Source organism: Thamnophis sirtalis, unplaced genomic scaffold (assembly GCF_051295495.1).
Source record: "Thamnophis sirtalis isolate CommonGarterSnake01/CBP01778 unplaced genomic scaffold, rThaSir2_p1.2 scaffold_9, whole genome shotgun sequence".
NCBI classification, from domain to species: Eukaryota; Metazoa; Chordata; class Lepidosauria; order Squamata; family Natricidae; genus Thamnophis; species Thamnophis sirtalis.
The window spans coordinates 37,927,082-37,951,661 of NW_028261389.1; the positions used below are offsets into that span (position 1 = coordinate 37,927,082).

The following is a 24,580-nucleotide window of genomic DNA, read 5'->3' on the forward strand; positions in this document are numbered from 1 at the left end:
CACACATATGTATTAATTGTTCTCCCTGGTCAGGTGGCCAGCATGGCTAAGGCACACAGAACACTGTTACCTTCCCACCAACGGTGGTTCCTATTTTTCTACTTGCATTTTTACATGCTTTCGAAATGCTAGGTTGGCATAAGCTGTTGTGGCACTAAGGATTCTAACCGCCAAAGTGCCGACCTTTCTGATCGACAAGTTCAGGTCTTAGCCACTGAGCCACTGAGCCACTGCGTCCCTATTCTGTGTAGCTCACACTTACATTTTTTTCTGCAATAATGATGCTGATGATGATGCCATAGAAACTTTCAATCACTTATAAAGTAAACTTTTAAGAAAAAAAGATATTGTAAATTAGATAGAGAAATAAATAAAATTAATCAATTAATCATAATAATACCAGAAATAAAGAAACAATTCATAGAATCAAAATCTATAATTTATCTTTCAAAACAAACAAACCATAATGTTGATTAACAAAAGCATCCCCCTGAGCTTTCAGAAGGTCAGTTACCAAGAAGACCAGTGAAGATGGAGATGATTCCAAATAATGATAGAAAACCATGCTTTCTAGCTTTAGCCACCCACACCTCGTGTAAATACAACACTACCAGCATCTTCTCCCAGGACTTCCTTAGTCAACAAAGGTTGGAGTCAGTAGTACTGCAAATATCTTGAGGCGTGTGTGTGTGTGTGTGTGTGTGTGTGTGTGTATTTTGTGTCATCACCCCTCCCATATTTGGGCATACCAGGGATTGTGACACAAAATACATACCTATTTCCCTGGCACTATACTAGTCTCCCTTTATTTATTTATCAGCACAAATGCAATGTATGTATGTATGTATGTATGTATGTATGTATGTATGTATATATATATATACTTTGAACTGCACTCATAAACCTATTTGCAGTATAACCAGTGGAAGGTGACACGATATGTGTAATGTGAACATAGCAATCAAATATATAGTCTTCAAAGGCAGCCCCATGGAAAGTAGGTAAAGGAGTTCCTGTGGATTTTATTCTGCTAGTCGTAGCCAACTTTAGCGGGAAATGCTCATCTGTTACTTTAAGCCATTCAGACAGTGCTGTCCAAAGATGCTTCTGTGGCCAGTATGACATCATGCCACAGCACAAAGCATATGGTGAAATATGGAATGCTGTTACCTTCCCACCAAAGGGGTACCTATTTATCTACTTTCCTTTACATGCTTTCAAACTGCTAGATTGGCAGGAACTGAGGCATGTGACAGGAGCTCATTCCGTCACATGGTGGTAGGATCTGACCTGCCAAAGTGTAGATTTCTCTGGCATCTTTTAAGCCACTGAGCCACTGCACCTATCCCATGAAAATACATTGCAGAAAACAATATGAGTTACAGTAGCCAAATATTTCCACTCATTATATGACTATAATGAATGACTAGTCAATGCCTTTACCTGACTATCAAACAAAAATTGTGAGTCCAGAACACTTCTAAGTCACAATCTGCTTCCTCAGAGACAATGCCACACTTTCAGGATATATACCCTGTTTCCCTGAAAATAAGACTTCCCCAGATAATAAGCCCAATTGGGCTTTTGAGCACATGGACTAAAATAAGCCCTCCCCAAAAATATTGCAACACAGTAGCAGCCATGAGGTGACCTCACTCACCACTTCCTGCACCTCAAAAGTAATAAGACCTCCCAAAAATAAGGCCAAGTACTTATTTCGTGGGTCAAAAGTAAGGTGACCAGACATCCCGCTTTTGGCGAGACAGTCTCAATTTTTAACAATTTGTCCTGCGTCCCGCGGCATTTTAAAAAAGTTCCAATTTTTGTATAAATAACTGAGTTACATAGAGGTCACACACCTCGTTTGAATGGCAGCCTAAGTAAGGATGATGCCCAGAAGCGTGTCTAATTTGGGGCGCGGGTCTAATCTGAAGCATCGGGCAGGAAAGGGTGAGACTGTTAGCTGTGAAAGAGATATTGAGATTTATTAGACTTATATGCCGCCCTTCTCCCAGGGACTCAGGGTGGCGTACAACAATTAAAAGAAACACATAATACAAAAGTTAAAAAAAATATTAAATGGGATATCCGAAACCCAATTAAAATTGACAATACATTTTTTTAAAAAAATTTGAATTAAAATTAACAGTGATCTATAAGTTATTTTGTTTTGTTCAGGCCAGACTGGCTTGCTGGAAAAGTCAACTTTTTAGGGCGCGTCCGAAGGACTGGAGGTCGGGGATTATACGGAGCTCCAGGGGCAGCTCATTCCAGAGGGAAGGCGCTCCCACAGAGAAGGCTCTCCCCCTGGGGGTCACTAGCCGACACTGTCTGGCCGATGGTACCCAGAGGAGGCCAACTCTGTGGGATTGACACTGGACGATGGGAGGCTACCGGTGGCAGTAGGTGGTCTTGCAGGTACCCTGGGCCTAAGCCATGGAGCACTTTAAAGGTCATAATTATTACCTTGAATCGCACCTGGAAGACAACTGGCAGCCAGTGCAGGCCGCCTAAAAGGGGTGTAACATGGGAGCACCTAGGTGCCCCCATGATAACCTGCGCAGCCGCATTCTGGACCAGTTGAAGCTTCCAGGTGCTCTTCAAGGGCAGCCCCATGTAGAGAGCATTACAGTAGTCCAGGCGAGAAAGGATGAGGGCATGAGTGACTGTGCACAGAGCATCCCGATCCAGGAAGGGGCGCAACTGACGTACCAGGCGAACCTGGTAAAAGGCCCCATGATCACGGCCGTCAGGTGTTCTTCTAAACTAAGCCGTGTACCCAGGCGGATGCCCAGATTGCGGGCCAGGGAGGGAGGGAGAGATGGGGCTGAATGGTCATACGTGATTTGCACCGAGCGGCGGTCACCCAGGGTAGTTTAGTAGGAGCTGGGTTCCCCCTTTTGAGTTGTATTAAAATAATAATAATCCCGGGAGACTTTTGTGGGATTTGCAAAACTGATAGCAATTTGCTAGGAAGAGGGGGAAAAATCCATCCCAGATGGCCAGATCAGCAGAAGGCAGGTTCTCTTGCAAGCCGTGATCATTTTGCACCCGGGAGAAAGCGCTTGCTCGGCTTACGTGCCGCTGGCAAAGGATGGGTTCCGTGGGCGGGGAACAGCCGAGTGAGTGGCCAGGTGTGTGGGATGTCGACCGTGTGCCTCTAATATCCTAGGCCGGTCACATGCAGGTGTGAGGAGTGCAGGTGTGGCATGATTGCCGAACGTGCCAGGCGGAGTGAAAAGGTGTGCGCAGGAGCAGCTGCTTTGCCTAACTCTCTTGTTAAGGAGTAGGCTTGGATCATCTGGGACTCTGCCGAGTTCAAGCTTTGGTTGGGGCTTTTATCAGGTTAGAGCCTCGTCGAAGTGGTGGGGGGGGGGGTGAAAAATGGGTGGGTGGAAGGAATGAGGGGAGACTGGTTTGCCACCACCTTGAAGTAGGCTATGAATTAGCCAGGATAGGACTTAGTTGGTTTTCACATTTTCTTGCGCCGCCCTTTTAAGCGCAATATAGTCTGACTTTTTATACTTTCTTTTCCAGGGTTCCTGTAAAAAAAAAAAAAAAAAGAACTTAAAATGTAGAGGGTTGTGTAGGTAAAAACCTGAGAGCTTCTGTTGTGCTAAAGCCGAGGACCATAGGCTTATTTGGGTGTGGTGTATATGGACAATGGACCATATAGACCAAATTTTTAATCAAGAACACCCCCCCCCTCCGTCAATGGTGTCCCGCTTTACCAATGTTAAAAACTGGTCACCTTAGTCAAAAGAAAATAAGACGCCATCTTATTTTTGGGAAAACATGGTAACATTTCATGTGGTATAGAATTGTGATGATCAAACATTAATTTCAACTTGTCAGGGTTCAATATTATTAATCTAAAACCCAGATAATTTTACCCTTTTCACTTCTTTTCATATGTCAGGTCTTTATTATAACATAGGAAAAATTCTTTGTTCATTAGTAGGACTGAGTTAGATTTTTTTCCCCATTTGCCTTTTGTAAAGGCAAAATGCATAAAAATATCTTGTAAAATATAAGGCCAAATATAAGGTAAAAGATTAGGGCTTGGAGTTATACTAGCCAATGCTGTGCAAAGCTTTATTGTAGAACTGTATTCTGTCTGTAGTTTTCCTTGATGAAGTATAAGACATTACAGAACTAAAACATAGACCTGAATTGTAAGTAGGTTCCATTTAACTATCCTCTCTATTTTAATTATAAACACAAGTCCACAGTGTGTTTTCATTTTTGAGTAAGAATTCTTCAGATATGATTTCACAGAAGAAGGAATAAAATGTTTCCAGACAGACTGAACCTTTCCTTTGAGGTCCAAGAAATATTTTAGTCAATATAAAGCCAATCTGCTGTCTCCAGTATATTTAGTGGAAACATTTTGTACATAGTTTACTGTGATATTACTGATTAATTGCAAAGCATAATGGTTTTGAAAAGACAACTGGAAGAAAATATTTTACTTCCTTTATTTAGAATCCTTTACAGAATTAGTGAATGATAGTGGGAGAAAATTAGCTTTAAAATAAATGTGGCACAATTTTATTTATTATTTCATTTTTATGCAGTCTTGGCCCTGGGTGGTTCAATTTTGGGATATCTTGGTGTCCAGCTTTTGCTGGTAAATGAAGCTGTATATAGAATAGCACCACATCTATATAAAAAAGTGATGTATAAATATGCCAACCTGGTCTGTATATCTGAAAACTGGCAACAGAGCAACAAGGGAGCCTTATTGGAAATTTGCCCACTCAGGTTTTAGGTCCTTTGGCCATTATAATCCCAAGGCTGGAAGTGAGCTGCAGCCCTAATCATGACAGACTTAGAAAGCTGTACTTAATTGTATCTGCTGAGTAGAGAAACATCACAAACCCCTGGAAGATTGAGTATGCTGTTGAAGTTTCCAGTTTTCTTCATTTGGATGACTTCAACACCTATCCCTGGAGGAAGGTTCCAGTGCATGAATTAGTGGCATCCACAATGATGATGGGCTTATCACATGTGGTTGTGGTCCCAGCACACATAGGTGGGCACACTCTTAACTCCACCTTTAATACTAAGCAGATCAGATAATTGGACATGGCATCTTCCTTTTCCAAGGTCATATCTCTCTATCTCCAATAGGTCAAATTCCTTATAGCTCCTATAATACCTTAAAATCAGTAAAAGGAGAATAAATATTACATTCATGTTCCTGAAACATTAAGGGCACCTTCACACATACATTTGTGTCTGTTATCACCATCATTGTGCTGTTTCTGTTTCATTATCCATGGATACCTGAAACTTATAGATGACACATCTCAAATAGTATCATTTCCTTTTTGACGTTTGTGATAGTGCTGTTTCATGGACTAGGTTAGAATAGAATAGAATAGAATAGAATAACAGACTTGGAAGGGACCTTGGAAGTCTTTTAGTCCAACCCCCTACTTAGGCGGGAAACCCTACACCACTACAGACAAATGGTTATCCAATATCTTCTTAAAAACTTTCAGTATTGGAGCATTCACAACTTCTGGATGCAAGTTGTTCCACTGACTAATTGTTCTGTCAGGAAATTTCTCCTTAGTTCTAAATTGCTTCCCTCCTTGATTAGTTTCCACCCATTGCTCCTTGTCCTACTCTCAGGTGCTTTGGAGAATAGTTGAAATAGGCTTTCTTCAACAACCTGTATTTGGAGTCTTCTAATAGATTCTCAGGCAGTTTTCTCAATAAACCCAATCATATGCTAGACATTTTGACAATTCCCATGAAAACCTGCCTCAGTTAATTTCTTTTTCCCCTCCCTTCATTGATTTCTTGTCTCGCCCTCCTTCCCAATCCCTATGTTTATGTGCTATTTAATGCCACCCCAGTGACCCCACCTTAAAGATGACATATTGCATGTACAATCATAGTTATAGCATGTACCGAATTCTCCCTTTTTCTACATGGGGTGGAGATATGGATTTTTGTTATTTCAGAAGCCATTTTAAGGCCCTGATGGATTATATTTGACCTTATTGGAATTGAGTATGTCAAGTTTAATAAAAAGAAGGAATAGAGGGAATATGATAGCAATGTTCCAGTATCTAAGGGACTGTCACTCAGTATTCTTCAAAACACATGAAGGTAAGACAAAAAGCGATAGATGGAAATTAATTAAAGAGAAAACCAACCTAAGGAAATTTTTTTTGATACTTAGAACAATTGATCAGTGGAACAATTTGCTTCCAGAAATTGTGAGTACTCCAACACTAGATGTTTTTAAGAAGAGATTGGACAACCATTTTTCTGAAATGGAATAAGGTTTCCTGCTTGAGCTGGTGGTTGGATTAGAAGATCTCCAAGGTACCTTCCAACTATGTTATTTTGCTATTCTGTTATATGGTTGGAAGAAACACTGATTGATGCCTGCATGTTAGTATTTCGAGGTGACAATTGTAGAACTGACTTAAAATGTTTTGGAAGGATGATGGAATGAAAACAAAGCCACATAAAAATATTAAAAAAACCAGCTTTCTCTGACAGAATCATTGTAAGTAAAATTTGAATGAACCTCTTAACCTAATTACTTTTGAGTTTCTGGTTTCCTTTTAACCATGTTCAAATAAATGAATTAGCTATTATTTCCAAACTTCCAGGTCTAATAATGCATATCCCCTTCTCCCCCTCTTTCTCTCTTAAGCTGATAGCATTCACACCTGGATGCAGCCTGAGGGGGATGGAGAACGGTGCAAGTCTAAACAGAGCCACAAATCTACTCATTTTATTCAAGGAAGGTAAAAATCCAGAGAAGTCCCATATACTTATTTGATAGTTAGCTCTCAGTCCTGTTCCTATATTCCAAACAACACTGGATTGTTTTTTTTTTTCTAAAACAGGAATTATGAGTAACTTTAAAGGCCAATTATTATAGTTGTCCTCACTGGGACATGCAAAGTACAGGTTCTGCAGTTCAGAGAGTCATATTACAATATATGCATCAAAAGCTGTGCTTTGCTATATATCATTTCAAATTAAAATAAAGAAATGAAAGTGTGATTTTATATTGCTGGGCCTATTTTAGAATTTGGTTCATGCAAATATCTATTGTGCACTTATTATGTTATTTAAAATTGTCAATATGACACATTTGTAGACTTCACCTTAAGTAAGGGATATAAGATTACAGTCTCAAACAGTTTATAAACACCTATTGAATTACTTTATGGCAATTATAGATATAAAGATACTTGCAAGAAAATCTATTATTTAGCATTTACTCTCCAGCATAATTATATATCATTTCAAATTTAACTTGTCTTCCACTTCTTTCAGTATCATTTTTTTTTTTAAAAAACTTTCTGAATAAGTTTTTTCCTCTGATATATAATTTAAAGCTTGGGGGTGGGGTGGGAATGCTCCAAAGCTAGAAAATCCTCAAATTAAGTTGATAGTTGGGCATGCTAAAGGGGAAAAAATGACCCATTATTCTGGCTAATCTGTAAAAGTATTTAGGAAGTTGAACACATGAAAAAGAAATAAAGGAAAAGGGAGAAAATGGGGGCTGATAAAGTTTCTGGCTACAATACAGGAGACATATCATTACCATATGATGTACTGTGGGTGTCAGCTGCCTGGAATCTTTTCATTGAGGAAAACTTTGCTTTTTAACTGTGCTATGGAATAGAAGAAGCAGGAGGGGTTCTTACCAAGTGACAGTCTCGCCTCACTCAACTACCCCTCCTCCTTTCCACACCTGCAGGATCTTCTGCCTGGCTCTTTTCGGTTAATTGCATCTCAGCTCCAAGAGTGCCTGTTGCAAATCCCTGGATGAAAAGGTATGGATTTCATTAATAATTGTTCTGAATGCATTTTCACTTTTAAGAAGCAAAATCTTTCTGAGAGTGTAAGAAAAGTTTTAGTTGTGGAGGGAAATGTTGTGGTGGGGAATGTTGTGTCTGTAATATTTGAGAACGTTATTGAGAATATTTGATATTTCCTAAACGTATTGAACCTTTTAGGGAGATTTGTTTTGGTTGTTATTTTTAGAATGCTTTTTAAGGCATTTTGCAGCTATGGATTTTCTTGCATTGTGGAGTTTGGAGAGGGTGATATTGTAAGAGAAAAGAACTGTGAGATTTCATGTTTGCACTTGAAAAACTGGAATGTTTTTCTTCCCAATGATTATTTTAAATTAAAGAGGAAATTCATTCCCCCTAGGATCAAAGGTCCTTACAGTCTAAAGTTGTATATTTCGCATGTATGTAGTTGTTAGATATTTTAGACAGGGAAATTCTCAGCTGAAAAGTACTAAAGACAAACAAACGGAGCTGTACAGTGGTAAAAGCAAAGAACTGTAAAAGCAGATACTCACTCTGTCTGAAAATTGATATTCATATGTTTCTCTAAGACTCTGACTGCATCCTGCAGAATACCAAATTTAACTCACCAGTTAGCAATCCTTAGTTAGTTAGTTTTGGATACCTGAAATCCATTTACAGCTTTATCAAAGAATGATTATCAAAGGATAATTCTGAAATAAAACAGAACTGTAGTTTCCTCTTGTGTAAAAGCAAGGTAAAGTATTGTCTGCCACCAGTCAGTTAAGTTAAATATTTATTTCAAGGATTGTGGCTACAGCTGATTCATCTTGCAGGAAGAGATCTAAAATACTGGACAGAAATACCACAACAAAATGCAATATGCACCACCACCTCTGTGCTCAGTGTAATGTAATGTATTGTTTTAAAATATGTTTCCCATAGCTAGTTTGTAGTTTTTGTTGCTTGAGGAATTCAGAGGTTTTGTATGTTTCTTAACCATGCATGTTTATTCTGAATTTCCTATTCAAATTTATGCAGAAGAATAATCCATTAGGCTCATGGAACTCATTCCCATTGTACAGTCTTGGAGAACTTGATGAAAGATCCTACAGTTACTAAAGAATACAGCAGGTTAAGGCCCATTATTAAGGGTAGAATGACCTTGTTTAATTATAGATTATTAAAATGCTTCTAAAGACAGCATTGGCTTATGAAATGTAATAATCATGTATTATTTATACTTCCAAACCAATAATCTAAATTAGTTAATCTTTAATTGAAAATCCTTTAAAGTATACACTATCTAATCCAAAGCATCCCTTTGTTTTTATAGTGTCATGATATTTCATTACTATTAGAGAATTAAAAATCATCATCATATGAATTAGTCTATATGCGATGACTAATTTGATGGCCAAAATAGCAATTTTAGTATATATTTTAATTTTAATGCCCTAGAACATCTGTTACCCTGATATTCTTTCGAAATAGAAAAATACATTTATTCACTATACACTAATGAATCAGTTAATGCAAAATAAGGCAATTGGCTAGAATTTCTGGGCTCTCTAGTCTAGTATAAACTATCTACATAGTTTTGGGTTGAGGTAGTTAGCTCTGGAGTGTTAAGATCTGGGTGCTAGTTTATATCCCATAATGCAATTTAAGAGGTGACTTTGGGGCATTTTCCTCTCCTGCTTTTCCCCCATAAGATGATTATGGTAACAAAAGATAATGCATGCATATGTGAAGGAATCATGAGGATAATCCAATGTTTCATAAAGGAGAATCCATTTGTACAATGGAAGTTTTCCCCCCCTCCTTTTCTCCTTTCTATGCTGCATTCTCTGCAGCCTTTTATGGATAGCTGCAGAGAGAATCAAAAATGCCTCTTCTTTATCTAAGTCTTGAATAATTTCCACCTCTGGAAAACCTGATTGAATTTCATTCCCTATTTTGTACAAGGATTTATCTGAAAATATAATTCTATAATTTTGTTACTTCCACTATAATTTCCCTGCAATTAAATAGATCACCTAGTAAATTACTATTTCAATAAAATTGCATGATGGTTTTCTGGTGTACAGATATTAAGATACAGTTTTCATATCATTTTGGAAAATAGCAAGGTTTCATGTCACAAATATATATAAAGAGCAAACAAGTAAAGGACATTTTTTTTCCTTTTCACAAATGACAATGTTCATGTGGGAAATAATTGCCAACCATTTGCCTCATGAAACTTACGTTGATAAATATTTATTGACCCTAATTAGGATTGATAAGAGGGTGACTTTTATGCCACACTAATACCATCTAAATTAGATCCAAAGAAACAACAAAAAAACAACATATTTGTCTGAATAAATATACTATTTATTCATATACTATTTTTATTCTAAAAATGTATTAAGAACAGTGAGCATTTGTGTTCATTCCATTTGTTCATGGAACAATGAAATATTTTTAAATACTCTAGCAATAATATCAATATTTTCTGTCATTTGACTTTTGTTTACTTTTGCTCTTGTATACAAATTAAGTATACAAAAGGAGCTTTATATAAATTTCTATTTATAGAAATCCTTTCAGCTCCTCCCATTTCTCCTTGCATCATTCACCCTGGAAGACCTGAATCTGCAATTAAATATCAGTTGCCTAATTAGTAATTTAAGTTCCTTACTATTTTATCAGCTTAAAGTTCATTTGCACTAATATGACAACTGAAGGTTTTTTTCTCCCTTTGTTGCATAAAGTTCATTTTAGGCAATTAAAACTTCTTTTCACAGAGTATAACTACCTGATAACTTTGTTGATTGTCAAAATCAATCAAGCAATCTCACCTACTCAAACCCCACTCATAAGTTTCAGAACTTCAGAAAAACCATCCAAATATAAAAAGTAGGGAGAGAAAGATTTCAGTTCAGTTTCTACGTTGACTAAGAATTAGAGATGGAAAGTTTGTGTGACTTTTAACCATCATTATTGTTCCAGTAAAGGCATCTGTTATTAATAAAATGTAAGCTAAATCAGTGATATATACAATTGTCTCTATGTTGCTTTTTGTAACTCTGGGTTACAATGGTCCTCTGTTTCTTGTATAAATTGTGAAAATACAATCCTTCATTGTATTGACATGTGGACAGATAGACAAACATGCCCACATTTTATTACCATTCTATTCATTTAAAACGGAAACCCCCCCACAATGCTAAAAATGTTTTAAAATAATTTAATAAAGGACTTCTAAAATATTTTTTAAAATCCAAACTTTACCTGAAAACTATATAAGATATAATAACAATATCATGCAAGAACAGAAGGACCAGAAATGTCATAACTGTGTTTGCATGGGGTCAGAAGGTGTCAAATGACACAAGATACATCATGCTGCTGTAATACAAGCCCTGCCCTCTTCGTATATGCATTATGGCATCACACACATGTATGAAATAGGTACAGTTTGGGTTGTAACAACACAATGATCTCTTGTCAGTTTGACAAAAGCACTGGATACTTTGGATATGTTTGACCAGACATCTGGAAAATGGCACCAGAATACTGTGACACTAGAAGCTTGTTAAATGATAAATGTGCAAAAGATGCCCAAATTATGTTTCCATCTTGTATACCTTTGCTTTGACTTCTAGATCCATTCCTGCTCTGCTGAATAGATGAACTAAGTCATGAAACTGGCTATCTTTTTTCTTCTATTCCTGCCACTTTGCTTGGCCAAACCATTTTATCAAAGAGGCTTGTTTGATTTTATGCTTGAAGATGAAGCAGGATCTGGAACGCCTGAACCTGCAGGATATCCTCCAATGCCAGTATGCCCATTTCGTTGTCAATGCCACCTCCGGGTTGTTCAGTGCTCCGATTTAGGTAAGTTGAATGAAATGTTACCTCATAAAATGTTTGTTTTGATTGATTTAAATGAGTTTGAATTAGCCTGTGGCAATAACACTGTGTTCAATGTGTTGAATTTCCTCTAATTAAATTGAAATATGTGATGTTGAATAATCTTATCAACATGTAGAAAAGTAAGGCCTTGGTTTCCAGTTCCTTTCCATTCTCTTTATTCTGTATTGTCTGCCTAATCATATGAAGAACAAAAGAGATATAATTAAATAAAGAGAAACTTCATATAATTTATCGGTTTAACTGCAAGTTATTCATCTAGCATTAATAATATATTTTGTCCTCTTTCAACCCACGTTGTACATGTGTTTTTAAGACTGGCTGAGGCAGAAGAAAAACAATTCAGTACAATGTATCAATAATAAATAATCAGAACATGAATGAAAAATATTGAATATAAAGGCTATAATATCATTATACTTTGAAGTTTTCCTAAATACCTTCAACTATAGTAAGTTGCAAGTATAATGGAAATAGCTTTTTATCTCCTGAGTTGTTTTCTATCTTCAGTTCTTATCATTTTCAGTTCTTTCTTCCAGTTACAAACTCTTTCTAATATGTAATGCACATTAATTATGTTTTATTATTTCTTCCCTTAAGTTGTATAAGAGGTCATTTTCCAGAGGCATTAACTATTTAGTAGAAATATAGATATGCAGAAATCATGTGATTGTCAGAAAGCTAATAAATATTTGTATTAATCAGTCATTCTTAACCATTTAGAAATCCAAAAAATTGAAATTTATATCATTCACTTGCTTGAAAAGAAGTGCCATCATGGCCTGGTAATTCATTTCTAAAACAATTTGCATTTCACATATTGATGCCATACATCTGAAACCCTGCTATATTTCATATATAATGGCAGTGAGTGATGACAAAGTAAACCATAAACTGAAAACTCTTAAAAAGTTTTTTTTTCTACATCACAAAATGTTGGTTTAGTATTTGTGTTCACATTATGAGCTGCATTGTTCCTAAGTGATAAACAGTACATAGAAAAATGAAATCTGAGCATTAACCAAAGACTCTTGGCCCTATATCTTAAAAGGAATTTCAAGTTTTCTTAAATTTCCTATTGGGATCATAAGAATTATATAAAAGTTTAAACAGTAGCATATATTGATTTTTTTGAGCACATTATGCATTTCTGGATATAATTTTTGGATTTACTGAGAGTATAAGCGTATACAATGTTTTTGACAATACCTGAATCAGACAATTCATCCAAAACATTTTAAATGGTTATTAAAAGTGGGCGTATATTAATTATTATCCATATTAATCTGCACTGAATTATTTCCTGAATTATATTTTCTCCAGTTTTGAAAATACTTGAGTAGAAGCAATTAAGATACTTCTTTTCAAAAAGATTAAACATATTTAAGTTTAAAATCCTTTGATGCTTTTATGAACTTCTAAAGGGTGTATCTATCTTGTATTCGTGGTTGACTTTTCCTTAAAATGTTTTTTTTAAAATGTTTTTAAAATGAAATGGTTGAAATAACGACAAATGATGCTATGGAACTTTGAGTATAGTTTTATTTCAATGCAGTGTTTCATTTACATATATTTATAGAATTCCAAAGATAAATACTGTCCTTGCTGTAAAAGAGGAAATTGTTATGTTGCCTACTAGGTAGTTGTGTTGCCACAAGTAAGTTCCAAAGGATATGACAGAGCTCCACAGATTCTCTGTTCAAATGTCGGGTCAAAGATTCTGATTATATTCTAATTCATCAACATATTTTATAACTCTAATAAATGATTTGTATTGCTCATATATCTAAGTATATATTGCTTTATTCCAAATTACTGGGCTAAAAAAATAGGAAATCTGCTTTCCCTTCTTCCCACATCAGCAAACTATTGCTTTGCAATCAGCAGTAGAAGCTTCCCAGACTGCAAGTGAATTAATGTTGCTATGCTGTAACAAGGCTAATTGCTGCTCTGCAGATTTCCCCATTTCCAATGGAGAAAATGATATTATCGCCAAACATCAAAATACCACTTCTTTACAAGCTTAATTGCATAGAAATATTCTTTAATTGCACATTGGGCCAAATTTGGTAGTCAGTGATAGTACTGATTTAACTGTATAACAATTTGGGTGGATATTGAATTTCATAACTGGTCTTAATCTCTCTCACACGCAAACACAAACAGAGAGGGGCGGAGAGGGGGAGAGAGGGATACACATACATTTCCCCATTCTTTGTTGTATCCACAATATCATGCTTTATTGAATCCACAACTATAATTCCATTCTAACAGACAAAGGCATGTTGAATCATTGATTCTAGGGGCACAATGGTTAAGCAGTTTAAAGATGAGTTTGTCAGCTGGAAAACTGACAGCCTGGGTTTGAGACCTGAGCACTGTGCAATAGGGTGAATTCCTGTTACTTGCCTCAGCTCCTGACCACCTAGCAGTTGAAAATCATGCAAATTCAAGTAGACAAATAGCTATCCCTTTGGTGGAAAGGTAATAGTTTTCTGTGCACCTCAATGTATAGCTGGCCCCATGACCATGGAAGTATCTTCAGACAATGCTGGCTCCCTCTACTAAGAAACAGAAATGAACACCTGCTCTAGAGTCAGACACAACTGGACAGTGGAAACCTTTACCTTTCTATTCTTAAGTTCTGAGTGACTTATTTTCAAGAATTTGACCTAATAAGTACTTGTAAGAGTTAATTTGTTATTTGAATTTAGGTGACCCCAGAAGAATAGCCATTTTGCAGTTCACCACTCATTTTGGTTTATTAACAGGCATTCTTCCCAATACAGATTCTTAAGGAATCTAAGCATTTGTATGGTTCCTTTGGCAAGAATGTATACTTTATTTTTATTCTCTGTTTTCCATCATGTTGGCTTCCCAATCTTCTCTGGTGTAGGCCCTCTTAGCAACATGATACATGTATTTATTAGAAGATAAACAATTTCATAGCTGAATTCTTTGTGAACCATCAGATGGATACCATCTGGACTGAATCTAGTGCTCTGTTTGTTTTCAGTATTTCAGGGGGGGGGGGGGAAGCTAAATATTCATATTTAAAACCTCTCTGGAAAACTTACTTCTTTCATCTCTCTATCTGATTTTCTCCAGCTGATGTATTTAAATGTTTAAAACTATTTAAACTATTTAAACTTAAGGTTTTTAATTTTAATATCATCTTAATATCCTGTTTTGTGTCCATTGCTATTTTCTTCTAGTTTTGTATTTTTTTGCAAGTATCTGTTTTTGTTACCATTTGCAAACAAATACCTTTCTCTAATGTATCCTTTACTGCCTACTGACCATGTTGGGAATCCTTTAGACTATATTAATTTCTTGATCTTCTAAGTTTCTGTTATTGTGGTTTTAATTAATTTTTCAAATAACCCTTCAGTTTTGGAGTTATTTGATATTCATGATTATTCTTCCAATTTCTATGTTACCAGTTCCTTAATTTTCCAGAAGTTTCCTCTTAGAAATATGACTATATTAGTTAGAAATGTTATATGTATATATACATACGTATGTACGTACGTACGTATGTATGTATGTATATATATATAACATTTCTAACTAATATAGTCATATTTCTAAGAGGAAACTTCTGGAAAATTAAGGAACTGGTAACATAGAAATATATAAACTTGATTGGCAATTAGAATTTATTCTACAAAAGATAGAAAAAACAATGGACATATATTGGTCGTCAGGCTAAGCCTGAGTCATGTGTGAATAATAAATGGAGAAAATGTTACAGAAAATCAATCATTGCCATATGGTTTCTTAAGATTGGATTTATTTCATGTAATATAATTTGATAAAAATCCAAAAAGGATAAATTATACAAATGTCTTCAACCTGCGTTTATAAGAAATTTGACAGATAAGAGATGACATAGGTGGCAAGGTTCCTTATTTTAATTTTAATTTTAATCCTTAAAAATCAAATGCTCATTAGACAAACTCTACAGCTGATTTTTACAGCCTCACAATTGATAGAATTTAGACTTTGAAATAGAGGCTAGAAATGGTTTAAACAACAGGAAACCAAGAGTGAATTACTTTCTCTGAAAAAGTATTGGATAAAACAGACAAGTAAGTTTAGAGACAAGAATCTGGAGTTTTATAGTTTTGATTTAATTTTGATAATTTTTGCCAAAATGATATATTTCATATAATTAAGCAAAATTATAAACCACAGTAGACACTTTAAGTATACAGCATCTTACTTTCTTAATACAGCAGCAATCATTACATTTCTAATTCGTTTATCTCCAAATCTTTTGAAGAAAGGTAGCCTATACCAGTAATATATGGTTCTGCATCTAGTAAGCACAGAGGTTCAAAACTTTGTTGCCAGTTGGCAAAATGGCCTCTTACTATTTGCTGTTTGCTTTTCTATCCCTACTTTGAAAATTGCTTCTCTTCTCCTTGTCCTGTAAATGCTCCAATAGTTCCCTTTTACAGTAGTTTTGTCTACCTGTAGTGGAAAGATTACTTATTTCTCAGTGATAGACATAAAAAATACAGGAGATTTCAGATGCAATAAGAATTGGCACCACCAGAATAAAAAATGCCATTAAGGATTAGCATATCCTAAGCACTCCCCACCCCTCATCAGTGTAATTTATACCTTTATAAAATATACCACATCATATAAGGCATCCAGAATAAAGCACCCACTGAAAGACAATGTAGTAGATCATAGCAGGTTTCAGCTTGATTACATGATTAGCTGTACATAAATGTTTTGTGCATTTTGAATCCTGGAAAAAGAAAATACTGCAAAAGAAATTGCTACTTGATATAGTTAACTTCTGACAAATCGCTTTAACTGTGTTTAGTGCCTAGAAGGGAGACATCTGGAAATTCATTCATGCCACTACTGGCTTTTTTATGAAAAAAAAAAAGATGAGATATAAATATGCTAAAATACAGTTAAACTGATGAACAACAAGTAAAGTCACTTCAACTCTCTTTTTACAATTTGTTATCCTATTACAAAACAATACTAAAAACCCCTTTTTAAATATTCCATAGTTGTGTGGTCCTATTTTTTATCATGCAATAATAACACAGAACCCAGGAACACATGCTACAAGAATATACAATAGGTCATTTAGACTGTGGGTAAAGTGAGATTGTATGAAATAATTTTAATTCCATGTAAACTGTATTTGAAAATGGCTGCACATTTTAAGCAATCTGTCTGATGGTATTAAAGCATAGATAGCTGTTGTGGCCCAGCAGGAGCCATTGGAGCTGCCACCAGACTCCGACAGTGAGGGGCCTTATGAGTCGGCTCTGGACCCTGGAGAGGGTTCTGACTCCGAGCAGGGCGCAGAGAGGCTGGTTGGCCACCAGGAGGCGCCTAAGCCTTGGACCAGTGTGGAGGGGACAAGGGAGTGTGATCCAGACGTCAGCACTGGGGAGGAGCCAAGGGAGTTGTTCCTAGATGCCCAGCACCGGAGAGCTAATAGGCGTAAGGAGCAATTACGCAATTACAGGAGGTAATTGCACTCAGCTGGTGGTCATTAGGCTCCTCTCCAGACTATAAAAAGACTGCTTGTGCACACGCCTCTTTTGCAGAAGACAACACAGGAACTAATGTTGGAGAACATTATTGTGAGCTTGGCAGGCTGGATTGCTGCCACGGCTTATCTGTACTGGATTACTGCCCGTTTGCGCCGGTTTGCTGCCAAGGACCTGTCTGTCTGTTAATTAAATGCCATAACTTATCTTTGGCTTGGAGTGTGTGTTGGTGTGGGACAAGGTGGGTCAGAACAGACAGCTAAGTAGAAATACATTCTTCACATAACACATAAACATGTATGCACAGTCACGTATACATACACAAACACATGCTTTTACATCGTGAGGGAAGACGCAGGAGCCATGGATTGCAAGAACCAGATCTTTATTAAGTACAAGATGACAGCGATTCAAACTTCCCTGAAACGGTCAGGGTATTTATACTCGAACCCAAAGCAACTGTCAAATGACCAGCCAATCAGGGCTGGTAACCGGCTAGCAACAGGCTATGCTGCGTCCCAGCCAGCATAGGCCAGCATCAGGGCGCAGCACAGGCTGTTGCTGGCCTAAAACTATTTGCATATTCAACACTCCTTCCCCCCAGTTATTTGCATACACAGTTATTTGCATATTCAACACATGCAACTTGAATATAGTCTCAGTTTCAAAAAGAAATAATAAAGTTCATACAGTTCAATCAAGAAATATGTTTAGCTTTTATTAATCCAATAAAGTGAGCATTTACATTGTGATCAGTCATATGAGTGTATTAGTCCTTTTTAAAACGTATTTTGGAATTGTGATCATTACAGAAATAATTTCACAGTTTATTTTAGTAGAAGGATACATATCCAATTAAACAACTGCTTGATCTGCCCATACTGATTGTATACAATTTACTCTCTTCAGATCCCAGACAAGTAACTGAACCCAAACAAGGCCTTTCTTCAAGCATTTGTCTGACGAAACCTGCAGAATATAATATTGAGAAAGTTTCCAAGTCTGGCCTCAGATTGTTGTACAGAATTATAGTCTAGTTCTAACTGACCATAATTAGAACATGGAATTTTCAAAATGATTGAATGCGTTTAAATCTTTACCTAACTTTTTATTTATTTTACATACATACATGCATAAATCACCAGTTTACAATAGTGAAAAATGAAAAAGCAATGGACATCTGAGAGTATTAATGAAATTGGGAACTATGATTAGTAATTGGCTTTTTAATCCTTTCACATCAATATGAATAGCATTTAAACTGTATGAGCTTTCAGAAATTCCACTTAGATAAAAAGAGAAAGGATCACAATGATTTATATTACAAATTGAATATGATTTTTTCATAACTTTTAGATAATAAGGTCTAGTATATATTTGTTTGCAGTAATTCTGATTAAGTTGAAAGTCTAAAATATAATTAACTTCTTTCAGGTATCTTTATTCTTTGGTTGTAATAATATTTCATCCCCGCCCCTTATAGGTTTGAAGGAAGTTCCGAAAGATCTTCCCCCAGATACTACTCTACTTGACTTACAGAACAATAAAATAACCGAAATAAAGGATGGAGATTTCAAAAATCTGAAGGATCTTCATGTAAGTTATAGTGAACCACACTATGTTATTAGTGTTAAAGGGATAATGTACAAAGGAATAATGTACGAACACCTTCATCCCAATTTTCCATCTCAATATGGCATAAGGTATAACTTTCTTTCAAGGTAATGAAAGTCTAGTGCTGTGGGTTAGCAGAAAAGAACAAAAAGTAGTGATCAAATGGGAATGAAAAAGGATGAAAAAGGAGAAGCAGGAAAGGAAATACTCCAAGTCAATCTCCTAGACCAGTGGTCTCCAACCTTAGCAACTTTAAGGCTGGCTGAGGAACTCTGGGAGTTGAAGTCCACAGGTCTTAAAGTTGCCAACATTGGAGACCACTGTCCTAGACCATCTTGGGACCATTTTAGATGTGTGTGTGTGTGAGGGGGGAGAGAGAGGGAGGGAGAGATATTTACAATTGCCAATGGAAACACTATTATTTGATGTTTGATAATAAGATCATTCTTAAATCTAAGGAATTTGTTGGAATGTGCATCTAGGAATTCAGGGCTGCTAAAGTTTCCAGAAAATGACCATTCTCCAAAAAAAAAAAAAAGCTTTTTTGTTTCCATGGCAAGTATACTTTGGCTCTTGCATTGCTCTTTTAATGTCTAAACTATTTAACATCTACATAAAGCCATCAATTGAGGTTTATCTGGAGCTTAAGAGTGCCACGCATGCCATCAATACACCGATAACAAGATTTCTCTTTCTCATGAAATCCCCGAGGAGAAGGGAAAATGTTTAATCAGTGTTTGCCAGTAATGGACTAGGTAAAGACAATGCACCTTAATCTTATGCATGCATCAAAGAAATACTGTTAATAGATGATTTTATATCATTTTATTGGTCAGCTTTGCATATTTACTCTAAGAAATCATGATTTCATGCATGACTCCAAGACAACATAGCATCAAATGTACGTACACATTATACATGCTCAAGAGGGAAACACTTCTATTTATGTCCTCTATGTCTTTAAGAAACCCTGAAAAAGGATAGGGAGAACTTCTTCTTCCCTTCCTTCCAAAGGTAAGACCAGAAATGGAAAGGAAAACTCTTATTCACAATTAATCTATGGAATTCAGTACCAGGAAGATTTTAATAGCCATTAGTATGCATACATGGTTTTAAGAGAAAATTAGATTCATTTAGTTTCCAAGCTATTAATCTTGAAGGCTTAATGTTACCATACCTCTAAATATTTGTTACAAAGAAACAATAGTGGATAAGGGGTATGTCTTCATCTCCATCTTCCAGGGCTACTTGGTTAGCTACTGGGGAAAAAACAGAATGCAGGCTTGGCTTGTTCTGACAAGTTTGTTCTTACATTATTTGTTCTTATGTTGGAGTTGATCCATGGATTTCCCTTCTGTTGGATATTAATCCACCGGTTCACATTATCTTGCTTAATATTATATCATTTAGGCAACTAGTTCAAAAGAATAACTTTAGAGAGCCCTGATTTAAAGTTCTTTAAGCTCCACAATTCTTTGGATTGATTCTAATGGTGATTAACATAGAATGTCCTATACAGCTGATTCAGATGGACAACGGATCATTCTTATCAGAAGGTCCTAAATTCTAATCCTATAAACAGAATGTATTAAAGAAGCAATGTGGTAGGGCATCATAACAGTTCAACAGTGTCTGATGGTACACATCAAGCCCAATACAAACTTAATTTAGTGATTTTTCATTCACATCACATATGGATGGAACTAAGCTACTGTGATATGTCAACATGTATAATTTCTCTGAACCCTGGTCCAGAGTGACTCTGCCTTGCTAGTAATTTATACTGTTATTACATGATCAAGGATCTTAAAACATTTTTTTAAAGCATATCCATTTCAATTTGGAAGGTGCAACTGGCTACAAGCAAATGAAGTTCAATTCACTTTTAATTGAGATTGATGTAACTGAAAGAGTAGGATTACATGTCAAGTTAACATGTTGGCATCAGTGTCTATGGAATAGCCTTCCTTCCTCCCTCCCTCCCTCCCTTTCTCCATTCTTCCCTTCTTTTCCTTTCCCTTCCCTTTCCCTCTTTCTTATATTCTTAAAAAAGAAGTTGCTTAGCAACCTTTATTTGTATTGTGGAAAAAGAGACAATCCAAGCTCAGTAATATTCAGAGACTGGTATTAAAACAGATTAAATTTTATTCAGCAAGTGGATGTTCTTGCAATTCTTATCTTGGACTGAAAAGTATTCCTATACCTTCATATGAATGGTAAATGGTTTTAGGAGGGTATGACGGGATGGGGGAGACTCCTTCTAGTGCTGTTAAACTGTGCATGACCTTTTCGTCTCCCAAATGTGCCCATTGCTGCTTAGAACCTAGAATTAAAACCATATGCATATCTAGATATGCACAACAGACCCATCTGTAAAATATACCTCCTGTTTTTACTCATGATGAACAGGAAATGATATACATCAGGGACAGAATGCTCTACAACACAAACTCTTCAAAATGACAGTTTCTTTACTTTTTGTGGACACTTTCCCTCCTCACTTTTTCCCCCAGAGCTGAACATTTTGATTTTCATTAATGTTCCTTTCTTTAACATGTGTTACTTTTACAGATATCTTCTGTATAACTAATGATGAAAGAATTTCAAATGGCTAAAAATCAAAGCATAAAGAGAGGAACCATCTGTTTTTCCCAGTCTTGCAAATAAGATGATGCATTTAGTGGATAAAAATGTTTTGCAGCTGTACTACAATGGTTTTAGAATAATAAGGCAACTTGTCCTTGAAAAAGTATTGTTCCCCAAGTATCTCAAAGCTCTTCTCTTAATACTCAAGTGTATAATGAGGAAATAGGTAAGCAGAAATGATAGCATGAGATTTATGTAACAGTTTCTAAACTTATAATTTACTAAAAAGAGAAAGCAAATAGGTTATTCCATATAAGTCTTGCAATGTGTATATCTGATTCTCTTTGTGGTTATTGTTGTCATAAAAAGTGTAGGAGTGAAGATGAGAGACAAGAGTAGTAGATTCATTCTGGAGCCATGCAGAGGTGGCTAGAAGATGCTTGACTATGCAAATATGTTAAATAAATAAATCCTGCTACTGATTGGTTGATTTTGTTCAAATGTTTTTTTCAGTCACTTCCAACTCACTGAATGATGATATCCATGTAGTCCAAATGAACCTGAAATCCTCTCGCCTGTATTCTTCCACTGTTCTTTCTACATTATGTTTTGTGTAGGCATGCCTTTATCACCTCCTAACAAAAGCAAAATTATCATGAGAGAGAGGAAGTTTGGTTCCTGCTTGCAGATCAGAACTCTCTCATCATCAATTGTTTCTACTAAGTTCTGCTGCAGAAATTTCTGTAGGAAGGCATAAGATCTAATCATATAGGTTTTTTTTGTTACTTTTTAAAATTATATTTGTATCTTATATTTTATATGTTTGTCTGTTTCTGATACATTATTTAATTTTCTTCATTTTTTTAAGTCTTAGCATTTAGGTTTCATATAACTCATTCACAGCTTTTTCTGTAGAGGGTCATTACTTTTGTATTTTTTTTAAATCTTGCTGTCATTGACCATAATGGAATTTTGGGTTGAATGATTGTTCTTATTTTTCAGTTGTGTGCATCTGTTTTCTACCTAGAGGGAAGCAGTCATAACTTTGGCTTTGTCAAAAACAGATCATGCCAGACAACTCTTATTGCTTTCTTTTACAAAATGACAAAATTAGTGGACCCAAGAAATACTGCAAGGAATTTGATAAAGTAGCCTACAACCTACTATTTGTTAAGATAGAAAAATGTGGGTTAGACAGCATCACCACCAAATGGATTCTTAATTGCCTGATCAACCATACTCAATATGTAGTTCTTTAATGAGACTGCATTACCATGGTAAGCAGTGGTATACCCCAGGACTCTGACTTAGGCTCAGTACTCTTCAATAATTTAGATAAGGGGAACTCATAAATTTGCAGGTGACACCAAGATGGCAGGAATAGCCAAAACTCCCGAAGATAAGTGCATGATATAGAAGACTTGAACACCTGCTCTATCTAACAAATTAGATTAATTTGAAGTATTAACAGAGGGATACAATTGAAGATCGTGTGAAGTGTTAGTACCACTTTATAATGGCCTGGTAGGACGAAGTTGGAATATTGCATCCAGTTTTGATTGCCACGATATAAAAAAAGATGTCAGGATGTGAGAAAGAGTGCGGAGAAGAGAAACAAAGAGGATTAGAGGATTGGAGGCTATAACATACTAAGAACAGCTGAAGGAATTGGATGTGTCTACTTTAATGAAAAGAAGGAGTAGGGGTGGCATGATAGCAGTTCCAGTATCTAAACGGCTGCTACAAAAAAGACGGGGCCAATCTATTTTCCAAAGCACCTGAAGGCGGAAGCAAATCAAAGAGAGAATCAGTCTAGCTCTAAGGAGAAACTCTGTAATTCTGTTTGTGAATGTTTCACTATCATTGTCAGAATTCTTAGCTCATGCTTGAACTATTTAGTAATAACATTTAGTTATTTTGCTTTTTTTTGTCTAAAGGGTCTTCTCCAAACTGGTTTTTGACTTATGCATTTAAAATATTTAAGTGTTAGTTTCATTTTTCAGACTTCCAGTGAACAGTCTGACTTTACTTTATCCTGTATGGAATTATTTGTTCTTCTTCTAGTCTAAGATATTCTCAGTTATTTTCTTTAACAGCACAATTCAAAGGCATATTTTTTTCTTCCTTCAGTTTTTGGAATGGTCCAATTTTTCACAGCCATATATTACAACTCAAAAATCATAGTCTTAACAGTATGTAAATTTATCATCAGTATGACATTTCTGCACTTTAGTGTTTTATGTAGATCTGTCTTTCTTCCAAATGGCATATCTCTATTTTATGGATATAGTAATCATTCTAAGCTTAAGAAGGAAAAGTCTTGTTATTTTTCTCTGTGTATTTGCAATGCAGGGGTTATTTCCTATTGTTGCATATCAATGTTTGCACTCTCTCTTTTAATAAATATCTTCAGCAAGATACTTATTAAAGTTTGATTCAGTTCCACCTATCAGAAAGATACCAAGGTAACTGGAGTTGTTAGTGTTGTTAGCTTTTCACTAAACATTGCTTGTTAGTAATGTTGGACTGTCTCTTCTGATTTCAAAATATACATCTGGTAGTTCTCATTCCAATATTTGCAAATCTGGAATGGAACATTTTGAACATTATCTTAATAGCATGTGAGATAAGGGCAATTGTTTGGTGATTTGAGTGCAATTTAGTACTTTTTTAAAAAAACTGGAAAAAGAACAGTTATTTTCCCCTGCCTTGATCATTATTGCATTTTCCATATCAGGAATCTAGTAAAATTTTAAACTCTTATGCTAGCATTTCAATAATTTCTATCTTTTGATTAGGAGATTTGAGCGGCTTCTGACTCACATAGCAGGTGGCAGCCCTGCCTATGGGGCCTTTTGCACAAATCCATTTTCTGCATCAGTGATAGTCACCCATGCCTTGTCACTTTCCAATTAGAGTTCTACAATGTGGTCTATATGGGTTGCTGTTGAAGAACATTCAGAAGCTTCAGCTGATCCTGACTACAGTGGTATACATTGTTTTCGGAACACCAATTTAATTAATTGCTGCTGGAGTTGTACTAGATCCCAGTGTACTTCCAAGGTTCTGACTTTCACTGTTAAAGCACTGCACAGCACAGGGCCAGACTCTTGTGAAATGCCTCTTCCCTAGCGT

General features: G+C 35.9%; 1 protein-coding gene across 1 annotated transcript in view; it reads left to right on the plus strand.

The window, feature by feature from the left end:
- Positions 1-7,642: 7,642 nt before the first annotated feature.
- The window catches only part of DCN (decorin), a 30,812-nt gene continuing 13,874 nt past the window's right edge, over positions 7,643-24,580 (plus strand). The window contains exons 1-3 of the mRNA XM_014056490.2: positions 7,643-7,814; positions 11,450-11,681; positions 18,729-18,841. Coding sequence (XP_013911965.1) covers positions 11,486-11,681; positions 18,729-18,841 — 309 coding nt within the window. The 5' untranslated portion in view covers positions 7,643-7,814; positions 11,450-11,485. The remainder of the gene's footprint in view (positions 7,815-11,449; positions 11,682-18,728; positions 18,842-24,580) is intronic.